Source organism: Rhincodon typus, chromosome 9 (assembly GCF_021869965.1).
Source record: "Rhincodon typus isolate 14 chromosome 9, sRhiTyp1.1, whole genome shotgun sequence".
In the NCBI taxonomy this organism is placed as follows: domain Eukaryota; kingdom Metazoa; phylum Chordata; class Chondrichthyes; order Orectolobiformes; family Rhincodontidae; genus Rhincodon; species Rhincodon typus.
In genome coordinates, this window is record NC_063340.1 from 53,489,249 (window position 1) to 53,511,711 (window position 22,463).

General features: G+C 39.9%; 1 protein-coding gene across 1 annotated transcript in view; it reads left to right on the forward strand.

Annotated features, from left to right (window-relative positions):
- LOC109919499 (potassium channel subfamily K member 2) overlaps positions 1-22,463 on the forward strand; it is a 165,569-nt gene that overhangs the window by 108,654 nt on the left and 34,452 nt on the right. Inside the window, exons 2-3 of the mRNA XM_048601166.1 lie at positions 12,846-12,963; positions 15,326-15,486. Coding sequence (XP_048457123.1) covers positions 12,846-12,963; positions 15,326-15,486 — 279 coding nt within the window. The remainder of the gene's footprint in view (positions 1-12,845; positions 12,964-15,325; positions 15,487-22,463) is intronic.

The following is a 22,463-nucleotide window of genomic DNA, read 5'->3' on the forward strand; positions in this document are numbered from 1 at the left end:
GAAGGGTCTAGGCCCGAAACGTCAGCCTTCCTGCTCCTATGATGCTGCTTGGCCTGCTGTGTTCATCCAGCTCTACACCTTGTTATCTCAGATGGATTTGGGGAGGTATCCTGTAGAGTGCCACTGAATACATTGGAAAAGAATGAGCCTATGTCTTATTCATAAAGGTATTATTTCAAGGGATCAGAAAACCACGTTTAAATAATAAGCCTACATCATGACAACACTTCAAAGTTGATTTCCTTCCTTTAATAACTCCCCTTACAGACGTGATTTGAGGCCGTGTAAGAACTTTAGCTCCATACCCTGCAAAACATCAGTGGGCAAGTCTTGCCTTCCATTTATTTACATTCCACCTCAGTTTGTATCCACAACAACTTTTTCAGAATGTATTTTGCACTTGGCTGGGGACTTTACCATAGGCAGGCAGAAGTCTTATGAATGGCATACAAATAGGAGACTCCTGATGCATTTAGGAGACCAATGCCAATTTAACATGGAATGAGAAGCGCTGACCAGTAGCACGCCAGCTGGGTGAGACCTAAAGCAATTGACAGACTGAGTATGATTTCTGTTGTAGGGAGGGAGCTCCAGCTATTCATATAATTTCCTTTGTGTCCTGCTGAGACTTTTGCACTTTGAGTTACTTGTGACTTTCAATATTACTTGTTTTTGATTATCAATCCAGGACTGCATATTATTCAGTTCCTGCTGTAGGCTGGAGTGAGTTGCTACTTTATCAGAAGTGTTTTCAATAGAGCTTTCAACAGCTCCACTCTTATGATGGCAGGAGCGTCTTTAAAGACTTAGGATGGTTGCATTGAGCTCTTTTCCCTGACAAATGTGAAGCCCCAGCAATGTCCTGGTGCTTTAATGACTGTCGTTTGACAACAACAATTGCCTTTCTCTGCATCAGGCAAGACTCCAGTCACTGCAGGGCTTTCCTTTTAACTGCTTTTACTTAACAGTTTTCAATGCATATTTTTAATGTTACCAAAATATCTAATGGAAACAATCTTATTGTACTGAAGAAAATTGTTATTTCTATTGTTATTATGATGTCAAAATGTCATATTTCAACATCCATGTCTAACTCACTGCTGCACTAAATAATGCTTAAAGACATAAGCAGGCACTTTGTGAAGTGCAAATTTCTTCCAGTGTTACATTTCTTTATGTGAATTCCCTACAACTGGGTGCAGTGAGTATTGGCAGCCAGCCAATCATTCTTGAAGTAGTCTTCTTAAATGAATGCATTTTATCAGCACTGTTCCATACTGAACAATTATTTATTCTACACAGGATGCCACTAGGTCTTCATCGCCTGTGATAAATTTAGGGCTGTTTTCTCAGAGTGGGGGAAGCGATGGCCTAGTGGTATTATCACTGGACCATTAATCTACAGTGCCAGGTAACATTCTAGGGACCAGCGTTCAAATCCTGCCACGGCAGATGGTGGAATTTGAATTCAATAAATATCTGGACTTATGAATCTAATGATGACCGTGAATCCATTGTTGATTGTCAAAAAACCTGTATAGTTCACTCATGGCCTTTAGGGAAGGAAACTGCCATCCTTACCTGGTCTGGCCCTCATGTGACTCTAGACCCACAGCAATGTGGTTGACTATTAACTGCCCTCTGGGAAATTAGGGATGGGCAATAAATGCTGCCTAGCCAGCAACACCCTCATCCAACAAATAAAGAAAAAGTAATTGATATAGACCCATTTTCTTGCTTTAATTCTATGCACTTCCATATTTTGTTCCTTTTTGAATGTTATAATTGGTTTGACACTGATCACACTTATGGCAATGTGATAATGATTTGCATGAAAATGTTTCCTCTAATCTTTCCCGGCATATCAAGGAAAGAGCAACAATACCAACAACTTGCATTAATATGGGATCTTTCACGTTAACTTTAAAGCATCCCAAAGTGCTGGATGCTCTGAAATGCTTTGCAGCCAAAAATATAATTTTGGAGGTGTAGTCACTGTTATAATGTGGGCCAATGCAGCAGCCAATTTGTTGCAACAAAGTCCCAGAAACGGCAACTGAATTGTAGTGGCCAGATAATCATTTTCTAAGTGTTGATTGAGATATCGGTCAAGACCAACTCAGTCTTTAATTTGTGCTACAGGCTATTTCAAATCGAACCCAGAACAGCCAGGATCTCAGTTTAGTATCTCATCCAAAAGAATGTATTTCTGTGAGTACTGTACTGGAGTGAAAGCCTGGATCATGTTCTTCAACTTACCTTATGGAAATAACTTAACGTATTCTTTATTAGTTTGAACACCATTATCAAATCACCATTTGGTAGTTACACTGGATGTCACAAATTGATATACCTAATGAACTGGCCCCAACAGCTTTCTGTGGTAGAGAATTCCACAGGATCACAACTCATCTCAGTCCTGAATGGCTTACCCCTCATTCTTAGAATGTGATCCCTAGTTCTGAACTTCCTCAACACAGGGAACATTCTTCCCGCATCTAGCCTGTCCGGTCCCATCAGGATTTTATATGTTTCTATGAGATTCCACCTCCTCCCCCCAACATTCTTCTAAATTCCAGTGAGTACAAGCCCAGTTGATCTAACCTTTCCTCATATGTGAGTCCTGCCATCTTGGGAATCAGTCTGGTAAACCTTTGCTGGACTCACTCAATAGCAAGAATGCACTTCCTCAAACTAGGAGACTGAAACGGAACACAATACTCAAGGTGTAGCCTCACAAAAGCCCTGTATAACTGCAGCAAGATATTCCTATTCCAATACTCAAATTCTCTTACTAAGAAGGCCAGCATGCCATTAGCTTTCCTTGTCACCTGTTGCATCTGCATGCCAACCTCTACCATGACACCCAGGTCTTGTTGCACCTCTCCTTTTCCTGAACTGCCACCATTCTGATAATCTGCCCTTCTGTTTTTGTGACCAAAGTGGATAACCTCACATTTATCCACATTATATTGCTTTTGCCAATTATTTGCCCACTCAGCCAGTCTGTTCAAGTCACCTTGCAGCCTCTTAGCATCCTCCTCACAGCACACACTGCCACCCAGCTTAGTGTCATCTGCAAGTTTGGAGATATGGCATTCAATTCCTTCATACAAATCATTAATGTATATTATGAACATCTGCAGTCCCAGCACTGACCCCTACGGTACCCCACTCATCACGACCTGTCACTCTGAAAAGGACCCATTTATTCCAACTCTCTGCTTCCTGTCTGCCAACCTGTTCTCTATCCATGTTAAAGCATCACCTCTGATACCACAAGCTTTAACTTTCCTTAGCAATCTCTAGTGTGGAACCTTGTCAAAAGCCTTTCGAAAGTCCAGATTCACAAAATCTACTGATTCACCCTTATCCACCCAAAAAAATTCCAGAAATTTTGTCAAGCAAGATTTCCTTTAGTGAGTCCATGCTGACAAGGACTGATTCTGCCACTGCTTTCAAAATGCTCAGTTATTATATCCTGAATAATTGATTCCAGCATTTTCCCCACCACTGATGTCAGGGTAACTGACCCATAATTCCCCATTTTCCTTCTCCCTCCTTTTTTAGTCCAATCCATTGGAGCTCTTCTAGAGTCTACAGAATTCTGGAAAATGATCGCCAATGTGTCTGCTATTTCTAGGGCCACTTAAGTAATCTGGGATACAGAGCATCAGGGCCTGGAGACTTATTGTGTTTTAATCCCATCAATTTCCTCAATATTGTTTCCTGACCAATAAGGATTTCCTTCAGATCCTCCTTCATGCTTGACCCTCTGTCCCCTAGCATTTCCAAATTTTTTTGTGTTCTCCTTAGTAAAGACAGATCCAAAGTATCTGCCAACTCTTTGTTGTCCATTATGAATTCATTTGTCTTCCAGTCTTTTATTCTTCACATATCTATAGAAACTTTTGCAGTCAGTTTTTATGTTTTCTGCAAGCTTACTTTCATATTTTATTTTCATCTTCCAAATTAAACCCTTTGCCCTCCTCTGCTGAATTTTAAATTTCTCCCAGCCCTCAGGTTTGCTGCTTTTTCTGGCCAGTTTATTTGCCTCCTGTTTGGCTTTAACACTGTCCCTGATTTCCCTTGTTAGCCATAGTTGAGCCACCTTCTCCGTTTTACTCTTATGCCAGACATGAATGAAGTTCATCCATGTGTTCTTTAAATGTCTGCCATTGCCTATCCACCATCAACCCCTTAAGTATCCTTGGCCAGCTTATCCTAGCCAATACATGCCTCATGCCATCAAAGTTAGCTTTCTTTAAGTTCAGGACCTTAGACTCAGATTTAACTGTGTCACTCTCCACCTTAATGAAGAATTCTACTATATTATGGTTAATCTTCCCAAAAGGATCTCATACCACAATGTTGCTAATTAATCGTCTCTCATTACACAATACCCAGTCTAGGATGGCTTGCTCTCTAATTGGTTCCTCAACATATTGGTCATACATTCCAGGAAATTGTCCTCCATTGCATTACTACCAGTTTGGTTAGTCCAATCTATGTGTAGATTGAAGTCACCCATAATATCTGCTGTCTCCTTACTGCATGCATCACGAATTTCCTGTTTGATACAGTCCCCAACCTAACAATTACTGTTTGGTGGTCTGTACATAACTCCCACTAATGTCTTTTTCTCTTTGGTGTTCCGCAGTTCCACCCTTACAGATTCCACACCATCCAGGCTAATGTCCTCCCTTACTATTGTGTTAATCCACTTCTTAACCAGCAACCCTCCCCACCTCCCTTTCCTTTCCATTTATTTTTTCCTGAAAATTGAATAACACTGGATGATAAGTTCCCATCCTTGGTCACCCTGGAGCCAGGTCTCTGTGATCCCAATTACATCATATCTATTCGTAACTGTTGTGCAGTTAATTCATCCACTTTATTACAAATGCTCTTTGCATTGAGACACAGAACCTTCAGGCTCATTTATTTTTGACATTTATCGCCCTTTTAGAATCATTGCGCCCTTTTTGATTTTTGCCTTTGGTTTCTTTGCCATCCACTTTCACTTTTCCCCTTGTTGTCTTTTGTTTCTGTCACCACTTTACTTCCCTCCGACTTCCTGCATTGGTTCCCATCCCCCTGCCATGTTAGTTTATACCCTCCCCAATAGCACTAGCAAACAATCCCCCGAGGACATTGGTTCCAGTCCTGCCTAGGTGCAGTTTGCTGTTGGTCATAAAATAACTGGTGCACTCTCTACGGCTAAATCTCCAACAACCAGAGTCCATCTGCCAACTAATCAGCACTCTCCTCTCACACAAAACAAATGTTGCTTTCCCTCTGATAATTCTCATTATTTGTCCTGATGAATGCAATATGAGAAATTTTGACAAAATGTGTCTTTTTCAGCATTGCTAAATTATTATAATAATTTGAAAGAGCAATGACACTTCGAATGCAAGTATAAATAAGACATTAAATTTGCATTGTCATGGTTAATATGCTATATGTTGTTCAGTATCTTCAGCTATAGTTTGTTAACTTTGAGAGTTGGTGTAACTGAGGTTAAAAAATGTGAAATGAAAGTGTTAAAGAGTTTTCAGGTTATTTAAATCATATAAAGACTACATTGAAGAGCTCTGCATGAAAGAATTCAATTCCACAAAAGAGCTGTGATGAAAATTTTCCACCCATCATGAAAACTTGTGTTCAGTCTGCACATGAAACTTCACCTGTTCCTGGGGCACGTAATCATTATGTCATCTGCTAATTTTAACCAGCAACAGACATTCTGAGTAAAAGCACTCAGGGTACCATCACAAACAATAACAGAAAATCCTGGAGTGCCATCGCAATTTGCTTTTATCAGATTATTAATACCTTTTAGGAGAGCATGTAGTACACTTTGCTATGAATGTCAGGTAATACTGTGACATTCATGCAATTTTATGTAATTCTGTATCAGTTGCATATTGCTTGAAGGGAAAGGCTACATTCCTGGCATGTGCTGCTGCCCAGCACATTGCAACCTCACAGAGGTCTACTGCTCCTGTCACTATTTTAATGGGCCCTGGATCTGTTTATTTACTGAACACTGTGACTGTCGGTCTGCCGGATGCTATCTAAAGCCCAAAGAGACAGCTTTCTGCATCCAACCTTTCCTCTCACCAGCGACCCACAGAGTCTGACAAATGATGCACAATTTGCAGTTAAATCTGAAATAAAAAATATGTATTCAAAGCTTGAATAGAGTGGTTTTCCAACAATGCTATGGCCTGCTCCTAATAAATAGTCAGTATGCATAACTGATATGTGTCTCCTACCATATATGTATCATGCATATGCTTTTATAGCAGGTTTGTGGGCATTGAATGAAATGTTAGGATGTGAATGTTGTCTCTCAGGTAACATAAAACAAGAAAACAGATTGTAGACCTGCTGATATTATCCTGTTAAAGTTGAGAAAAGGGCTTTAAGTTTGTGCATAGAAGAGGGATTGAAATAGAGGGAAATATTTTGAGACTACTGCCCATCATCTTTCCAAATAAATTAAAACCTAAGTTCAAGTGCAGCATCCTATTATACAAAGTACTTTCCGGTTGTTAAAAAACATTAGACCTTGTAGTGCTGCAACTATTGAAATAATTGAGCTCTAGAAATTAAGTAACTGGGAAAAACATATGCCCATTAATTTTGGTTATAATATCATTTGCCTTCTCAATTTTGTGCATATCTCATCTATAACTTCTGTTCTATTATTTTAATCCACTTGTCAATGGTTTTAATTAATGTTGGCAACTGTGTTGTATTCCCGTGGGCACCAAATGTTAATGTTAAATGCTATTTTGCCCTCTCTTTATTTGGAACCATTCTTTGTGAGCTTCGCTGAGCATCATTCACTCAGGCTCGGTGACCGCCTGTGTGGAGTTTGCACGTTCTCCCCGAGTCGGCGTGGGTTTTCTCCAGGTACTCTGTTTTCCTCCCACAGTCCAAAGATGTGTAGGTTAGGGGGATCGGCCATGTTAAATCGCCCATAGTGTCCAGGAATGTGCAGGTTAGGTTGGTTAACCATGGGCAAATACAAAGTTACGGGGATAGGGTAGGGTGTTGGCTCTGGGTGGAAAGTTCTTTGGTGGGGATACGGCTGAATGGCCTGCTTCCACACTGTAGGGATTCCATGATTCTATGATCCATGGCTACAAAGAAGGCCACACATTTTTGCCCCTCATTTGATTTGATTGAAATAGGTGGGTTGTATATCTTGTGCTCTCCATTGATAACTTGATTTATCAGAAACATCAAGGGCACTTTTGAGGCACAGTGGTGGTGTCCCTATCTCTGAACCAGGAAACCAAGCTTCTAGTCCCACCAGTTCCGGAGGTATATTATAACATCTCTGAATAGGTAGATTAGAAAATATCTACCAGGCACATCAATTGGATGACACTATTTAAAGACATCCTGCATCTTATAAATTCATGAAACTGTCATTGAAATTTCAGAAGACATTCTCAGGACAGCAATGATTGTTGATACCTGTCTGATGCCCGCCTCTGACAGTCCACTCTCCCAACCTCCTCATAAGAACATAAGGACTAAGGGCAGGAGTAGACAAATCAGCCCCTTGAGCCTGATCTGCCATTCAATACAATCTTAGGTTGGACTCAACTTCATTTCTCTTCCTGCCCTCCATAAAGTTGTCATAGTCCTAGCAGACCATAGGGCAGCTCTCTCATTAGAGAGAGATGACTGGTAGTTGTTTAACTTGAGGGTCAACAGGCCTCAGGTGAGAGTAGAAGTTGAGAAGGACAGTTCTTTATAGTAACCTCAGTCAATGTGGATTTGAAACCATGCTGTTGGCGTCACTCTGCATCACAATCCAGCCATCCAAGCTAACCAACCCCCTCTCCATAATCCTTCAATCCATTGCTCATCAAAGATCTATCAATCTCTTCCTTAAATTTACATGTATGTCCTGGCATCCACCACACTCTAGGATAGTGAATTCCACACATTCACGGCCCTTTGAGAGAAGTAATTTCTCCTTGTCTCTGCTTTAAATCTGCTATCACTCATCTTAAAACTATGACTTGTCATTCTACATTACCCCACAAGAGGAAACATCCTCTTTCTATCTACTTTGTCAGTCCCCTTTAGCACCTTATATACTTCAATTATATTTCCATTTATTCTTCTAAACTCCGAAGTATAGACATAAACTGCTCTATTTCTCTTTGTAAGACAAACCACTCATCTCTGGAATTAATTTAATGAACCTTCTCTGAACTGCCTTCAATGCAAATACATCCCTCCTCAAGTAAGGAGACCAACACTGTATGCAATACTTCAGGTGTGGTGTCACTGCCGTATAGTTACAACAACAGTTTCCTACATTTATACCGTATTACTTTGGCAATAAATGCCAAAATTCCATGGTTTTCTACTGCTAGTTTGAAAGTTTTAAAGAAGGCGGTTGGCAGGATGAGAAAGACATTTTAACAGCCAGATAGTAGGAAGATATTCTAGCGAGGAAAACAGGCACAAGAAGCACCATTGCCTTGCCTTCCAAGTCAGACATCATCCTGAATTGGGAATATGATGTTGCTGAATTAAAATCCATGAACTTGCTTCTAACACCACTAAGGCTATACCTACACCTCAAGGGCTACATCAGTTCAAGAAGGTGGCTTGCCATCAGCTGTTCAAGAGCCGTTAGTGACAGTTAATAAATACTGGCCTTGCCAGTGATGCTCACATCAAATGAATGAATCAAAAAGAACCAGTTTTCTACTGGTAGCAAAACTTGTCTTCAATGCAGTAACATTTAATGACTTCATGACTTCCTGCATAACCAAAATATCCCTCTTCATCTAAGGAGACCAAAACTGCACACAATACTCCATATGTGGTTCAACCAAGGCCATGTATGATTGCAACATGATATCCCTGTTGCTGAGTTGATTCCTGTTGTAATGCAGGCCAGTATACTATTAGCCTTCTTCGCTGCTTGCTGCATTTCTCCTGCTTACTTTCAGCGACTGGTGTACAAGGACATTCAGGTCTTGTTGCACCTCCCCTTTCCCAATCCATTGCCAGTCTGATAATAATCTGCCTTTGTTCTTTGGTACCAGAGTAGATAATCTTACATTTATTCATCTGCCACACATTTGCCGACTGACCCAATTTGTCCATATCATACTATAGCATCTCTGTATCTTCCCCACAGCTCATCCTCCAACCTAGCTCTGTGTCACCTGCAAACTTGGAGATATTACATTAAATTTCCTCATCTAACTCATTAATATATATTGCGAATAGCTGGGTCCAAGCACTGATCCGTGCTGTTCCCCACTCGTTACTGCCAGCCACTCAGAAAAAGACCCATTTATTCCTACTGTTTTCCTGTCTGACAGCATCATCTATCTAATCCTAGAAGCAAATGAGGCATTTCTTTATTTTTTTCTCTGCTTTCATTATTTCTGAATAAAAGTGAACTTTTCAGCCATTTGAAGGCTTTCTAGTATGTGATACTCCCACATTGAACAACATAAAGCTACACAGGGCTTTAGGGAATGTGTGCTACTCCAGACAGGATTCTAAGATGGCGCTAAAGATGGGTAAAGAATGTGCCTTTGATAGCAATACATTTATAAAAGTACCATTGTATTTGCAATGAAGTGTCAGCTGTACCACCAATGTGCCCTCAGAAGAGTTTCTTTAGCATTGCCCTCTTGCTACATGCACTGTGAAGGGCAGTTTCTGGTAGGCAATGCTTGACCTGGTGCATATTTGGACTTTAAAAATGGTGCTTGTGCCAGGAATGCTGGGAAATCCCAGCAGTGGCGAATACCTCTGCCATTGCTGAGCAGAGGATTGGGCAAATGGGGTACCACAGAGGTGTGGTGCTCAGCTAGAGAGGTGAGCCTGCAGAGAATAACTTGAGAAAACACATGGACAGAAACCCTCCATGAAGCTCACAAAAATTGACATACAATTTCTGGTAAAATTCAGCCTAAAGTATTAGCGTGAGCTGAAGGTAGTGGTGTGAAATAAAGTATGGGAAATGTTGGTAATGAATACAGGAAATGACTATGACTACAGTATCCACGGGTAGTGCGCAGCTCAATGTACAGTATTGAGAGACTTTTGTTTGGAGGTTTACAGGTTGGCTTGCAAATAATGGCCATCACTTTCACCACTTAGCTCTTCCCCACAAGCTCCTTCTCACCTGCTACAGGAGACATCACTGTTTCTGCAGTGCAAGCTGCTTCAAACAGCTCAAACATCCTCCCTGCTAGAGCAAGCCGTCACATTATCTTCTCAACGGATCTCAAGGCAGAATTTTACCATGGACTACAGGACCCAACTTTGGGACCTGCCAGCGATCTTCCTGCAGGTGACCTTCTAATTAGCCTTGTCCATGCTTGTGATCCAATTAAAGATGGTGGGTGGCCTCTTGGAGTTGTCAGCACCATCACTGTGTGGGCACCTCTGGAGCCCAGATAGCATCACCAAGTGTTTTCTGGACTGCACAGCAATATTCAAATAAGAAAGAAACAGGCTGGTCAGTCTATACAGGCTTCGGAGGTTAGAGAGAAGTTGACAGCACACTGTCTCGATAATCTGCCTAACGCCGTTGCTTAAAATATTTCAAAAAAGTATTCACTACCTTTTCATACGTCCCTAGATTTTACTTTGAACAAAAGTGAAATATGCAGCTTGTCTTTGTGGATCTCTGCCAACTTTTCCTTGCTAATGGTCCAAAAAAACTCCTTTGTCTTTTTTTAACTAACATTAAAACGGTTACATGAATGTAAGTTGTGTTTGTTAAAACCAGGCGCCTGATATCTTTATCCAAGACCGCTTCATCAGAGCTAGCAAAAGACCTCATCTTCCAGCAAACTGTCTCCAGGGCTGTCCCTGACACTAATCCCTGCTGCTATGCATGAGCTCTGTGTGCAGTCATGTGCGAACCCTCTAACTCATTCCTGAAGACAATGAAACTCTGAGCTGTTCCTTTGGAGTGATACTGCACATGACAGTCAATTGAATTAGTTTTATTGTCATATTGAAAAGTTTACAAGTCACCACTCACGGTGCCATCTTAGATACAACGTGCCTAGGTACAGATCCTTTAGTACAAATTCTTAAGGAAAAGATTAGACAAATAATTAAAAAGTCCAACATGGCAGATCGTAGGAATAAATTAGAAAAAATAGAGAAATAAAAAGTTCAGAACAACGGTCCTTCTAATCCAGTCCATACCAGCACCTAGCCTCCAGCGCGCCGAGCCTTGACTCCAGACCACACCAGGTTTCACCTTGATGCTGTCAAGGCTGCGAGATTGCTCTGGAATCACTTCGAGGCCAGAAGTCTATATTGAGGCCACACCGATCTGAAAGACCACCACATACCATGAAAAGACCACCTTCTTTGAAGGATAGTCCTCCTCTACAGTGTTCTTCTGTAGGTTATTGCTGCTGAGAAGGATCTAGAGCAAAGGGAAAAGTTTCAAGATTTAACATTGCACTGAGTAGCCAGACATAAGGAAATGGCCAGCATCACGATACAGCTTGGCTTAGTCAAGTTATGTGACTATGTTTTCTAAGTGTTTTCCTTTCTTTTTTCCCAAGGCCTACAAGTAATAGTAAAATCCCTGCTCAGAGAGTGCCTTGGTCTCAAAATCAGCTGACTCCTGTTCTCCTGGCCCCAGATTAGAGGATATTACTTTGGATTTCTGCAATAAATATATAAACAGTCTGTGCACACTTCCATTGCCCAATCCTTCTTATCTAATACTGTCACAAGTGTTTCTTCTTCTGATCAATGAAGTTGCCAATTCATATATTTGCAATAGCGTGAACAATTTGAGAATGCGGATGTGTAAGTTGCAACATTTTGTAATGAAGACCGGAAAGCAAAGTCAGGACAGAACTGTCTTATTTTTCACCCTGAGGTGAAAAATAGATAAAAACAGAATTTATATCAAAGTTAAAAATAAAGGAACATTTAATGATTGATGTATTTGTTAAAGGAATGGAGAGCATTTTTGAGTTTTGATATGGCCCATGGAATGGATATTGACTAATATGGCAATGTAGCGGAAAGATATTTTTATTTTTTATTCAAATATATTTATTTCACAAGTTTGATAAACTTGTGTCACATTTCTGCTGCATTAAAGATTGAGCGGATTTTACAACCAAGTGAAATATAACTGAAGTATCAGATTTGGCTTTTACTCTGCATTTAGATTACTTTTTGAATATACCTAGCTATGACTTTTGTTCTAGGGTGAATACAGCAATGCAAAGCAAGTCAAAAAGCATTATCTTCCTATTCTCTGCTTTTAGTGTTCTGGCAAGTTTACCAGTGTACTAGCTGTGTGCAATTAATGCGTTTAAAGCTGCTATTTTTCAAAACTAAGACTGTCTCTGATCACAGAGCGTGATTTTTTCCTATCTCACATCTATCTTATTCACTCCAAGCAAAGTTGCTATGTTAATGTGTTGTTACATGGATACTTAAATGGCTTGACTCTACATGAAGCAAAAATTGCAAATATGCCTGCTAAAACATTTTTAATTTGAACATGTAATAGCCGCCCAAGAGGGAGAAGATTTTAATCCCATTGAAGTCAGACTAAATCTCAGGTACCAATCAACCCCCTAAATAGAAAAAATTCTGACAACTATGGGACGGAAAGAGATAAAAACAATGAGAACAAATCATGTAAAATAAAATAAATTGAAGTGTTTTTCGAATAAAATGTGGTGGTATTACTCAGGTCCAATTATGTCAATACACTAAAGAATTATTATGAATATCTTGCTTTGGAAGATTAATAATTTTGCATGATTACTGATGGATTCTTTTCAAACTGACAGCATTTGATGGAAGCTGTAAATGCAGGTGTTAACCCTGCAGGGAATTCTACCAATCATACCAGCCACTGGGACTTGGGCAGTTCCTTCTTCTTTGCTGGCACCATTATAACCACCATAGGTAAGAAATTTATAATAAATCTGGAACCCACTGTTCATGATTTAATTATGTTCCACTTATTCATTTGAACGAAATGCATCTTGAAACTGAAATAATTGGTATATTGCAACTTTAGCAAAATCTGTAAACTTGCTGATTCCTTGTACACTGAGTTACATTTCATATATTCTATAGTGAATGTTTACTTTTCTCCAATTCTTTCAGAAAGTCTAAAATTTATATTGTTTAATAAGCATTTCATAATACTGTTCTTCTAGTTATAGTCATAGTTCATCTAACCTATAACATATTAGAAACATACTTTTAACTTTGGGCAATAGTACTAAATTGGCAATTTTAGATCAACTACAAATAACACATTGATTCAGATTTTCATTTTCCTTGAAGTCAATGAAAACACTTACACCCTCACTTAACATCTGCTGAGCGGATAGGCAAGCTAGCATTTCAGGAATCAATACTTGATCAGAATCAAAAGATATTACAGATAGATAGCATTTAAAAAGGAACAGAATGAGGAAAAGGGAGGGACAAATTGAAATACATGGAATGAAATAGAACAGACCTATAAAGTGCTTGGGTACAAAACAGCAGAAGCAGTTAATTTTTAGGAGTTTCCAATTTTTTGATTGTTCATTTGAACTTTTACTGCAATTCCTGGTTTTTGTTCCTGGATCAGACTGCACCGTGCCACTTGTTATAGCACAATGGCTATCTTGGTGTGTAAATATACCCTTGGCCCTGGCTCTGCTTTCTGTCCAACCTACTAAAATAACTTAGGAACACCACATTTATCTAATTTTGCTGACTGACATAGCCCTGTATCACTTCAGTCATGCTGACCATCTGCCCTTATGCCCTCAGCTGTCTTGACCCTGATGGCTCTTAAACTTCGACCATATTTTCCTGATGATTGTCTCAAACCTTTGTACAGTGATCTCATGACTAAGAACCCGATGTCTTTGGCATTGCTCTGCTGTGACATCTGCAACACGTGAAATTGACAGTCTTGCTTAGCCGCTCCGTGGTGGCTGCTCAATATTTTTCCTAACAGTCCCGCCAACACTTCTGACCACTGGACTGTACCTCTGCATCAACCTCTGTGCACCTCGCCTCATGGCTCTGTTACTAATCACCCAGACAGCCTTCCTGAAATCTTACCTAATTACTCAAAAGTCAGCTAAATACTTTGTATATACTTTCTCTTAATAGTTATCTGCAAAACTCCAAACAGTTCTGCGAGATTTTCAGGTTCTGGGTCAGTTCTTCACCTAAATCCCTGTGTGTCAGCTCCCTAGGAATTGTTACTGTTCAGTCTGCAGATTCACAATCCTATTTACTAGTGTTTATTTGGAAGGAAGGCTTCAATTGATTATCCCTCCTCTCTTCTGCTTTTCTCCTTTTAACTTCGCCTGCTCAGTCCTCCACCCTGCATGCCCTTCACTTTCCTTTTCCCTCCTTGCCCTTTCCCTTTTCCCTCATTTCCATCAACTCCGTTGTTCATTTTAGCCTCTCATCTTTCTTGGTTGGAAAAATTCAGTCTGTTGTGATTGCCTCATCCAGCTATTAACAAAAGCAGTAGAGAAGTGGATTGCAAAACTATCACAGTCTGTGCAAGAAGTGTGTATGTATCTCTAGACAGATACAGAAAGGCAGATTTAGTAAGAAACCAATCCAACATGATGAGAAGATAGATAAATCTGTCATGTTGTGTGTGGAAAATTATGCATACCATAATTCCTGATTTAAATCCAGATTTAATTCCTCATCTACATTAAATGAACTGATTTCAGCTGGGGTAGTAATTAGACAAAATAATTAATTCAAGCTGGAGGAGTAAAATAATTTAGGGAAACTTCTTCTGGTCATCAGATATCCCCATTTATATGGACCTTTCTGAAGTCAATATTGACTGAGATGTGTTGAGACACAAGTGAAGAACTGTCAGATGTGAGAACAGTTGGAGGTTTTCTGGCACATATATAAATTCATGCCAACTGAAAGGGAGGAGGAGTGAAAAATAACAACAAAAAGCCCAGCAGATGAAAGAAATGATATCAGAAAGAATTCTTCATAGAGAGTTCAACAACATTGATTAATAAATGATGTATGATCATCCCACTGATTTTACCTGTGAATACTGTCAACCTAACATAGTAACAGTGACATTACAAGGAAACAAGATTCATTTGTTCAAATATAAAATGTGTTTTTCACATGCAACCATTTTGCATCTTTTCCTGTTTGTCTTCAGAGGCACAAATAGACCCACTGCATTCCTTTAAACCATGTAAGACTTATTGCAACTGTAAAACCTTGTGATAACTTATGTCTAATTTAGTTTGAACTTATTTCCTCCCAGGTTTTGGAAAGATCTCTCCAACTACTGTAGGTGGAAAAGTATTCTGCATTATTTATGCCTTGTTAGGGATTCCGCTGTTTGGGTTTTTACTTGCTGGTGTTGGTGACCAGCTAGGAACCATATTTGGAAAAGGAATCGCGAAAGTGGAAGATGTATTCCTTGTAAGTTACATAAATATACTTCATAATAAATGAATGTGAAACTATGAAATAAATTGTTAGATCTCTATCAACTTTTTTGAGTGCTAAATTCTCCAAATGATACTTAAAGTTCATGTATGCTTAATATTAACTAGAATGTCAAAGAATAATATTTTATTTAGGTAATAAACATTAGCAATCTTTGACAAATTGTTTTTAATAGCTTTTTGACAAAGTGATGCATATAAGCAGGGACATTTTAATATAAAACTATTAACAGTTAAAAACCTTCAGAATTTTAAACAGGATTTTATATCTGTGCAGTTGTACATTTTGCTTGAGTACAGAAGTGTGGCTTACGTATGACTTCAAATACGTTAACAAGTTAATGAGAAGTGAAATAAAAAAAAAGTTCTGCAGCAATTCTACAGGGAAAAAATGAAATGTTTCTTGATGGGATCACTAACAGGAACATGCCAAAGGCTGTTATAATGGTGCTCAGAATGTCAAAGAGAAACCTGGCAATAAGGCATTTCTCCGCAGATGCATAAACAAACTTGTTGGAATTATTTCTGTACCTTACCAAGTAGAGGGCAATCAAAATGAGGTGAGAACCATAAAACATGCCTCTGTAACAGAGGGTGGCTAACATTTTGAATGATCAATCCCTTTTAAGCATACAAAATGGAAAGCAAGAGGAGCTTCCCCTCCCTGAATAGTGGTAACCTTAATATAATTAATGGCTTCAATATAAATGAGATGGGAGTGTTAAATAGGCCAGAGGGACTCAAAAATTAAATTCCCAAGATAGATGGCACTTTTATCAGCATAATCATGGAAATGGGTTTTGTGAGGCACAGTTGGTTACTAGTGGATACATCTTATGGTTTCCTAACTAAAGTTTCCTAACTGCATCTTCCCAGTGTAGTCTCCGCATCAGGAACCCATAAGTTGACAGTTGGCTAAGTGTCACTGAAAGGCTCCTGATATCAAGGTATCTTTTGACTTTAACAATGTGGAATCCAAGTGGTCTTGCTTGGGGATGCTACCCATCTGCCAGTGCCTCTGGCTGCTTTCAAACTGCTTTAAGTGCACTTTTCTCATTCATAGCATATGGGCGTTTCTGGCTGGGCCAGCATTTATTGCTCATCCATAGTTCCCCTTGAGAAGGTGGTGGTGAGCTGCCTTCTTGAACAGCACAGTCCACCTACTGTGGTTTGACCACAATGCCATGGGAGAGAATTTCAGAAATTGTGATCTAGTCAATATCAGGATGGTGATTGGCTTGGAGGGGGACTGGCAAGTGGTGGTGATTCCATATTTCTGCTGTTCACGTGCTTCTAGATATCAGTGTTCATGGATTTGAAAGTTATTGTCTAAGGAACTTTAACGAATTTCTGCAGTGCATCTCCCAGTCGGTACACACCACTGCTACTGAGCACCAATAGTGAGGCAAGTGTATGTTTGAGAAAATGATGCCAATCAAAAAACCCTTACACTCCTGGTTTGTGCCTTGTAGGTGGTGGTGGACAGATTTTGGGAAGTCAAGAGCTGAGTGATTCATTATAATGTACCAAGCCTCTGACCTGCTCTTGTAGCCGCTGTAATTTTATGGGTAGGCCATTGCAGTTGCCGGTCAACAGTAACCTTTAGGTTGTTGATGGTGGGGGATTCAGCAATGGTATTGCTGTTACTTGCCACTTATCAACGCAGACTTGGATATCATTCAGATCTTGCCACGTTTGAACATGGACTCTGTCAGAATCTGAGAAGTCACAAATGGTATGGTTCTAACCCATGTGGAGAGCTTTCTTCTTGATTCCCACTGTCTGTACATTTGCTAGGGTTCCTCAATTCCACACTCAGTAAAATCCAGCCTTGATGCCAGGAGAAGTCACTCTCATTTCATCTCTGGAATGCAGTTCTTTTGTCTATGTTTTAACCAAGGCTGCAATTAGATTAGGAATGGCAAAGGCAGAACCCAAAGTGTCAGTGAGCAGGTTATTGCTGTTCAAGTGCTGCTTGGTAGCACAATTAAAGACATCTTCCATCACTTTACTGATGATTGAGAACAGATTTCTGATTTGCCAGGTTGGATTTAATCTCATTTCTTTGTACAAATTGTATCTGGGCAATTTTCTACATTGTCAGTAGATGCCAATGCTCTAGCTATGGAACAGCTAGGCAGATTTTATAGAACAAATTGTCAGTACTATTGCTGGAAGTTTGTCAAGATCCACAGCTTTTGCTGTGTCCAGTGCCTTCAGCCATTTCTAAATATCATATGGGGTGAGTTGAATTGACTGAACACTGGTATCTGTGTTGCTAAGTACGTCTGGAGGAGACCGAGATGGATCATCCATTTGGCACTTCTGGATGAAGATTGTTCCAAATACTTCAGACTTATCTTTTGCACTGATGTGCTGGACACCTCCATCATTAAGATAGGGGATAATTGTGGAACCTCTTCCTCAGTGAGTTGGTTGGTTGTCCACCACCGGTCATGATCAGATGTTGCATGACTGCCAAGCTTAGATCTGATCCAATAGTTGTGGAATAATTTAGCTCTGTCTATCACACTGTGTTTAAACTATTTGGTACTCAGTGTTGTAGCTACATCAGATTGACGCATCATTTTTAGAGATGTGTGGTGCTTCTTCTGGCATACCTTCCTGCACTGTTCATTGAACCAGGGTTGATCCCTAGCTTGATAGCAATGGTTGAATGAAGACGATGCTGAGCCATGAGATTACACAATATGGATTGTGTCTGAGTACAGTTGTACTGCTACTAATGGCCCATCCTATGGATGCTAAGTTGCTTGATCTGTTTGAAAACTACCCTGTTTGGTGATAGTGGCACACAACACGAAGGAAGGTATTCCCAATTTTAAGCCAGGATTTCTTTCCACAAGCGCTGCACAGTGGTCGGTCTTACTGACGCAGTTGTGGACAGATACATTTGTGGCAGGAAGATTGTTAAGGATAAGGTCAAGTAAGATTTTCCCTCTTGTTGGCTCCTTCACTGGTATGTCCTTTTGGATTTGACTGGCTTAGTGGTGGTGCCAAGCCACACTTGGTTATGGATGTTGAAGTCCCCCATACATGCTGCACCCTTCTCACCCTCAGTACTTCCTCAAGTGATGCTGAACATGGAATAACACTGAATTATCCACCAAGGCAGGCTCAACACATGGTAAACAGCAGGGGATCTTCTTGCCTATTTTGACCTAATGTCATGAGACTTTATGGGATCCAGAGTCAATATTGAGGACCCCCCGTGACTCCCACCTGACTGTATAGCACTGACCTGCCACCTCTGTTGGGTCTGTCCTTCTGGTGGAATAGGACAGCCCAGGGTTTGTGATGATGTGTTTATGACATTGTCAGCAAGGCATCATTCTTTGGGTATTGCTACGTCAGACTGCTGCTTGAACAATCTGTAAGGCAGCTCCCCCAATTCTGGGATTAACACTCACATGTTAGTAAGGAGAACTTACTGGGATGACAGGGCTCATTATGCTGTTGTTGCTTGCTGTTGTTCTGGTGGTGCCAGGTGGTCAATGTGGTTTCATTCCTTTCTTGAGACTTTTTAGTTGTTAGATACAACTGAGTGGATTGCTAGGCTTCTACAGAGGATATTTATGAGTCAACCACATATCTGGAGTCATATGCAGGCCAGGCCCAGGTAAGGATGGCTGATTTCCTTCTCTAAAGTGCATTAGTAAACATGTTAGATTTTTCAGCAATGGTTTCTTTGTCACCATTTGACTTTCAATTGCAGATTTTTTTTTGGAATTACAAATTCGATCGTGTTTCATGGCAGGATTATGCCTGAGAAGTGCAGACCTCCATCGGTCTCCTCATCATCTTAGTAACAATGCCTGATAAACTAATGTAACCTGTTCCTAATTGCTATGGTACACTAACAACTTCTTGTTTAAGGTGAGAGGAACCACTTGTTCAGGTTCAATAGTGGTTGACTCTACCACTGTATCCAGACAAAGGAAACCGGATTGGTGGTAGCATTCTCATATCCACAAATTCCACGTGGTGATCAGCAGTGAGCATCATCGCTTAATACCACAATTTGTAATGGTGAAATAAACCATCGGATCCAGGACGAGAAATTTGCAAAGAGCTACATGAGAGTACAGCTTTAAGTATTTTACCACTTAAAGAACAATCCATACCCACTGTCAGCAGCTTCAAGTGCTTGAATAAACAAGGACTCAACAGGAACTCATGGAATAACCAAAAAGGGAGAAACAGCTACCCACATTAAACCCTTTATTTCAGACCTGGTAAGGATACACCTAGCACACTTACGGTTTGCCAGATGTCAAGCCGTTCCTCAGTTGGCAGAATGGTGGCTAGGGATTTCAAGAAGAGATTAATGATCTCATGGATTAATTGTGAAATTGGTGATTATACAGGATTAGAAATAACAGAAAACACCCTTACCTTAAGTGAAAAAAATTCTGATGACAGAAACCTGCGAAGTTTGCAAGAAGATGGAAATGAGGAAGTAAAGAGTAAGAAGGACAAGCCATTTGAGCTGATTGATCAATCTTTAGTCAAAAACAGCACAGGCACCAACATGGCCTTGTGAACAAAGTGTATAGCAGGTTCACATTTGATGCCATGTGGCAAGATGAAACAAGTTTATGAGCAATATGTAAATCCTTTGTCTTTCAAAGCAGAATTATATGTACCAGTGACAGAGATAATGTTATGATGTGGTAGTGCAGCAGTCCTCTAGTACCTTGACTGGGGGTGGGAAAATATCTGCTGCAGCAGTACAATAACTATGGAGGGCAAATGAAGATGTCTAATCTAGTCATCAGTTGAAGTTAAGAATTTATATCCTTCAACACGGCTTTATGAGCAAATTGAGAATAAAGATTTAATAGCACAAAACGAAGCTGAGTTGCATTTGACTCCATGGAAGCCAGGCGAATGACTGCAAATTCAGGACACAGTCAAAAAGAAGAAATTACCTGGTTCAGAAATCCAGGATACTACAAAAGAAGAGAATATGTGTTTAGGTTGAGCAGCTGTTCCATGATGGAAATTAAAGAGAATAAAGGTGCCCCAGATATCGTTTTGGAACAATTACCAGATTCAGCAGAGAAGAATTTGTCTACACAAGACATTCAAGTGATTGAGGGTTCTCCAATAAGGCAATGGACCAACCACCTGGGTTGTCAGGACCAATCATCCCCAGCAAAGGACATCCAAGGGATAAAAGGTCCTCCAGTGAAGTAAGACAGGTTGCAGACCACATAAGGTCAAGATCAGAATTAAAGTCAAAAGTCCTCAATGCAAAAGACCTATTAATCTCCCAAGTCCAAAAAGATAATGTGTTCTGGAAAATTGTGAAACATCCAGATGGTCTGAATTTTAGGGGAGAAAAGGTGGTAGTCAATGTAACCATGCATGTACAAATGTTAACCACGGGGAAAAAAAAGTGCTTGCGGGGAGATACTGTATAAGGTAATGGCTCTGAAGTGATTGATGTAGAGACCACCTAATTAGATGATGCCTTACTTGCATGGGTTGGGAGAAAGCAGAACGTTTACAATCTTATGGAGTGTTGATGTATATTCACAAATGTTTTTATTACCTTAGTAATCATGCCTCATGAACTAATGTAACTTGTACCTAATTGCTGTCATGCAGTAAACTACATCTTGCTATGACATGGGCCTCTTCTAGTTAAGACTCTGTAGTGCTTGATCCTCCACCAGTGTAAGCCAATTTGACTCTGATAATCAGTTAAAGGAAAGAAGATTGGTGGCAGCATCATCCTACCCATAGTAATCATTTCCCATTTCATGACCAGATAGCTAAGCTCGTCAAATGTTTTAGTCAACAACAGGGTAAAATTACACTTAAGGCTTTAATAACAACCATCGCTGTTATCATAAGAGTCTCTGCTGTGAAGTGTTAAGGTGCAGAATGTCCCGAAACTGTCACTATTGCAAGGCTGCACGTACACTTGCCTGACAATCTTATATTTATAGGCAGAGGATGCCTAAACTTTTCTACCATGTTTATAAGTTTCAAGGTAGATTCTCTTTAAACTATCAATAGTTGCCTAAGTTCTAGCTGTTTTAAAAACTAAATGACAGTAATATGAATATTTGCTATCAGCAATTAGGGAGGGCCATGACGTGATTCTCCCAATAGCAGTTCCTGCTCCTCTTGTAAGATATCCTCTGACTAGTGATCACTTGTTTACACAAATATAAGCCCACTATGCTTTCCTCAAGCTGCCTTATCTATCTGCCAATGTAACACCCTTATTCATAAAAGCAGGGAGACAAGAGACAGGTAACTAAAGGCCAGTTAGCTTAAGGTCTGTCATTGGGATATATTCGAATTTAATATAACGTATGTAAATAGTAGAGCATGTAGAAGTACATAATATAATCAAGCAGACTTAGCATATCTTCATGAAGAGGAAATTGTGCCTGCCAAATTTATTAGTGCACATTGAGGAGGTAACAAGGAAGATAGCTAAAGTGGAACCAGTAGATTTAACATATTTGGATTTTCAAATGGTCTTTGATACTGCGCGTAAGGCTAATTTATATGATAAAAGCTCACGGTATTGGGGGTAGTTCGTTCACTTGGATAGCAGATTGGCAACAAATAGAAGACAGGGGTTTGTGACAAAGGGAGCATGCAACTAGTGTAGTGCCACAGGGATCAGTACTGGGGCCATCATTATTTACAATACGTATTAATGATTTGGATCAGGGAAGTGTTGCCATCTTTTAGAATTACACAAAAATAGGTGGGAAGATAAGTGATGAGGATGATGCAGAGAGTCTACAGTGGGATATTGATAGGTTAAGAGAGTGGGTAAAAACATGGCAAATGGAATATAACATAGGGTTATGCACTCTGGCAGGAAGAATAGATGAGTAAATATTTAAGTGGAGAAAGACTGCAGAAAGCTGTAGCACAGGTGCATTTGGGGTCCTCATGCAT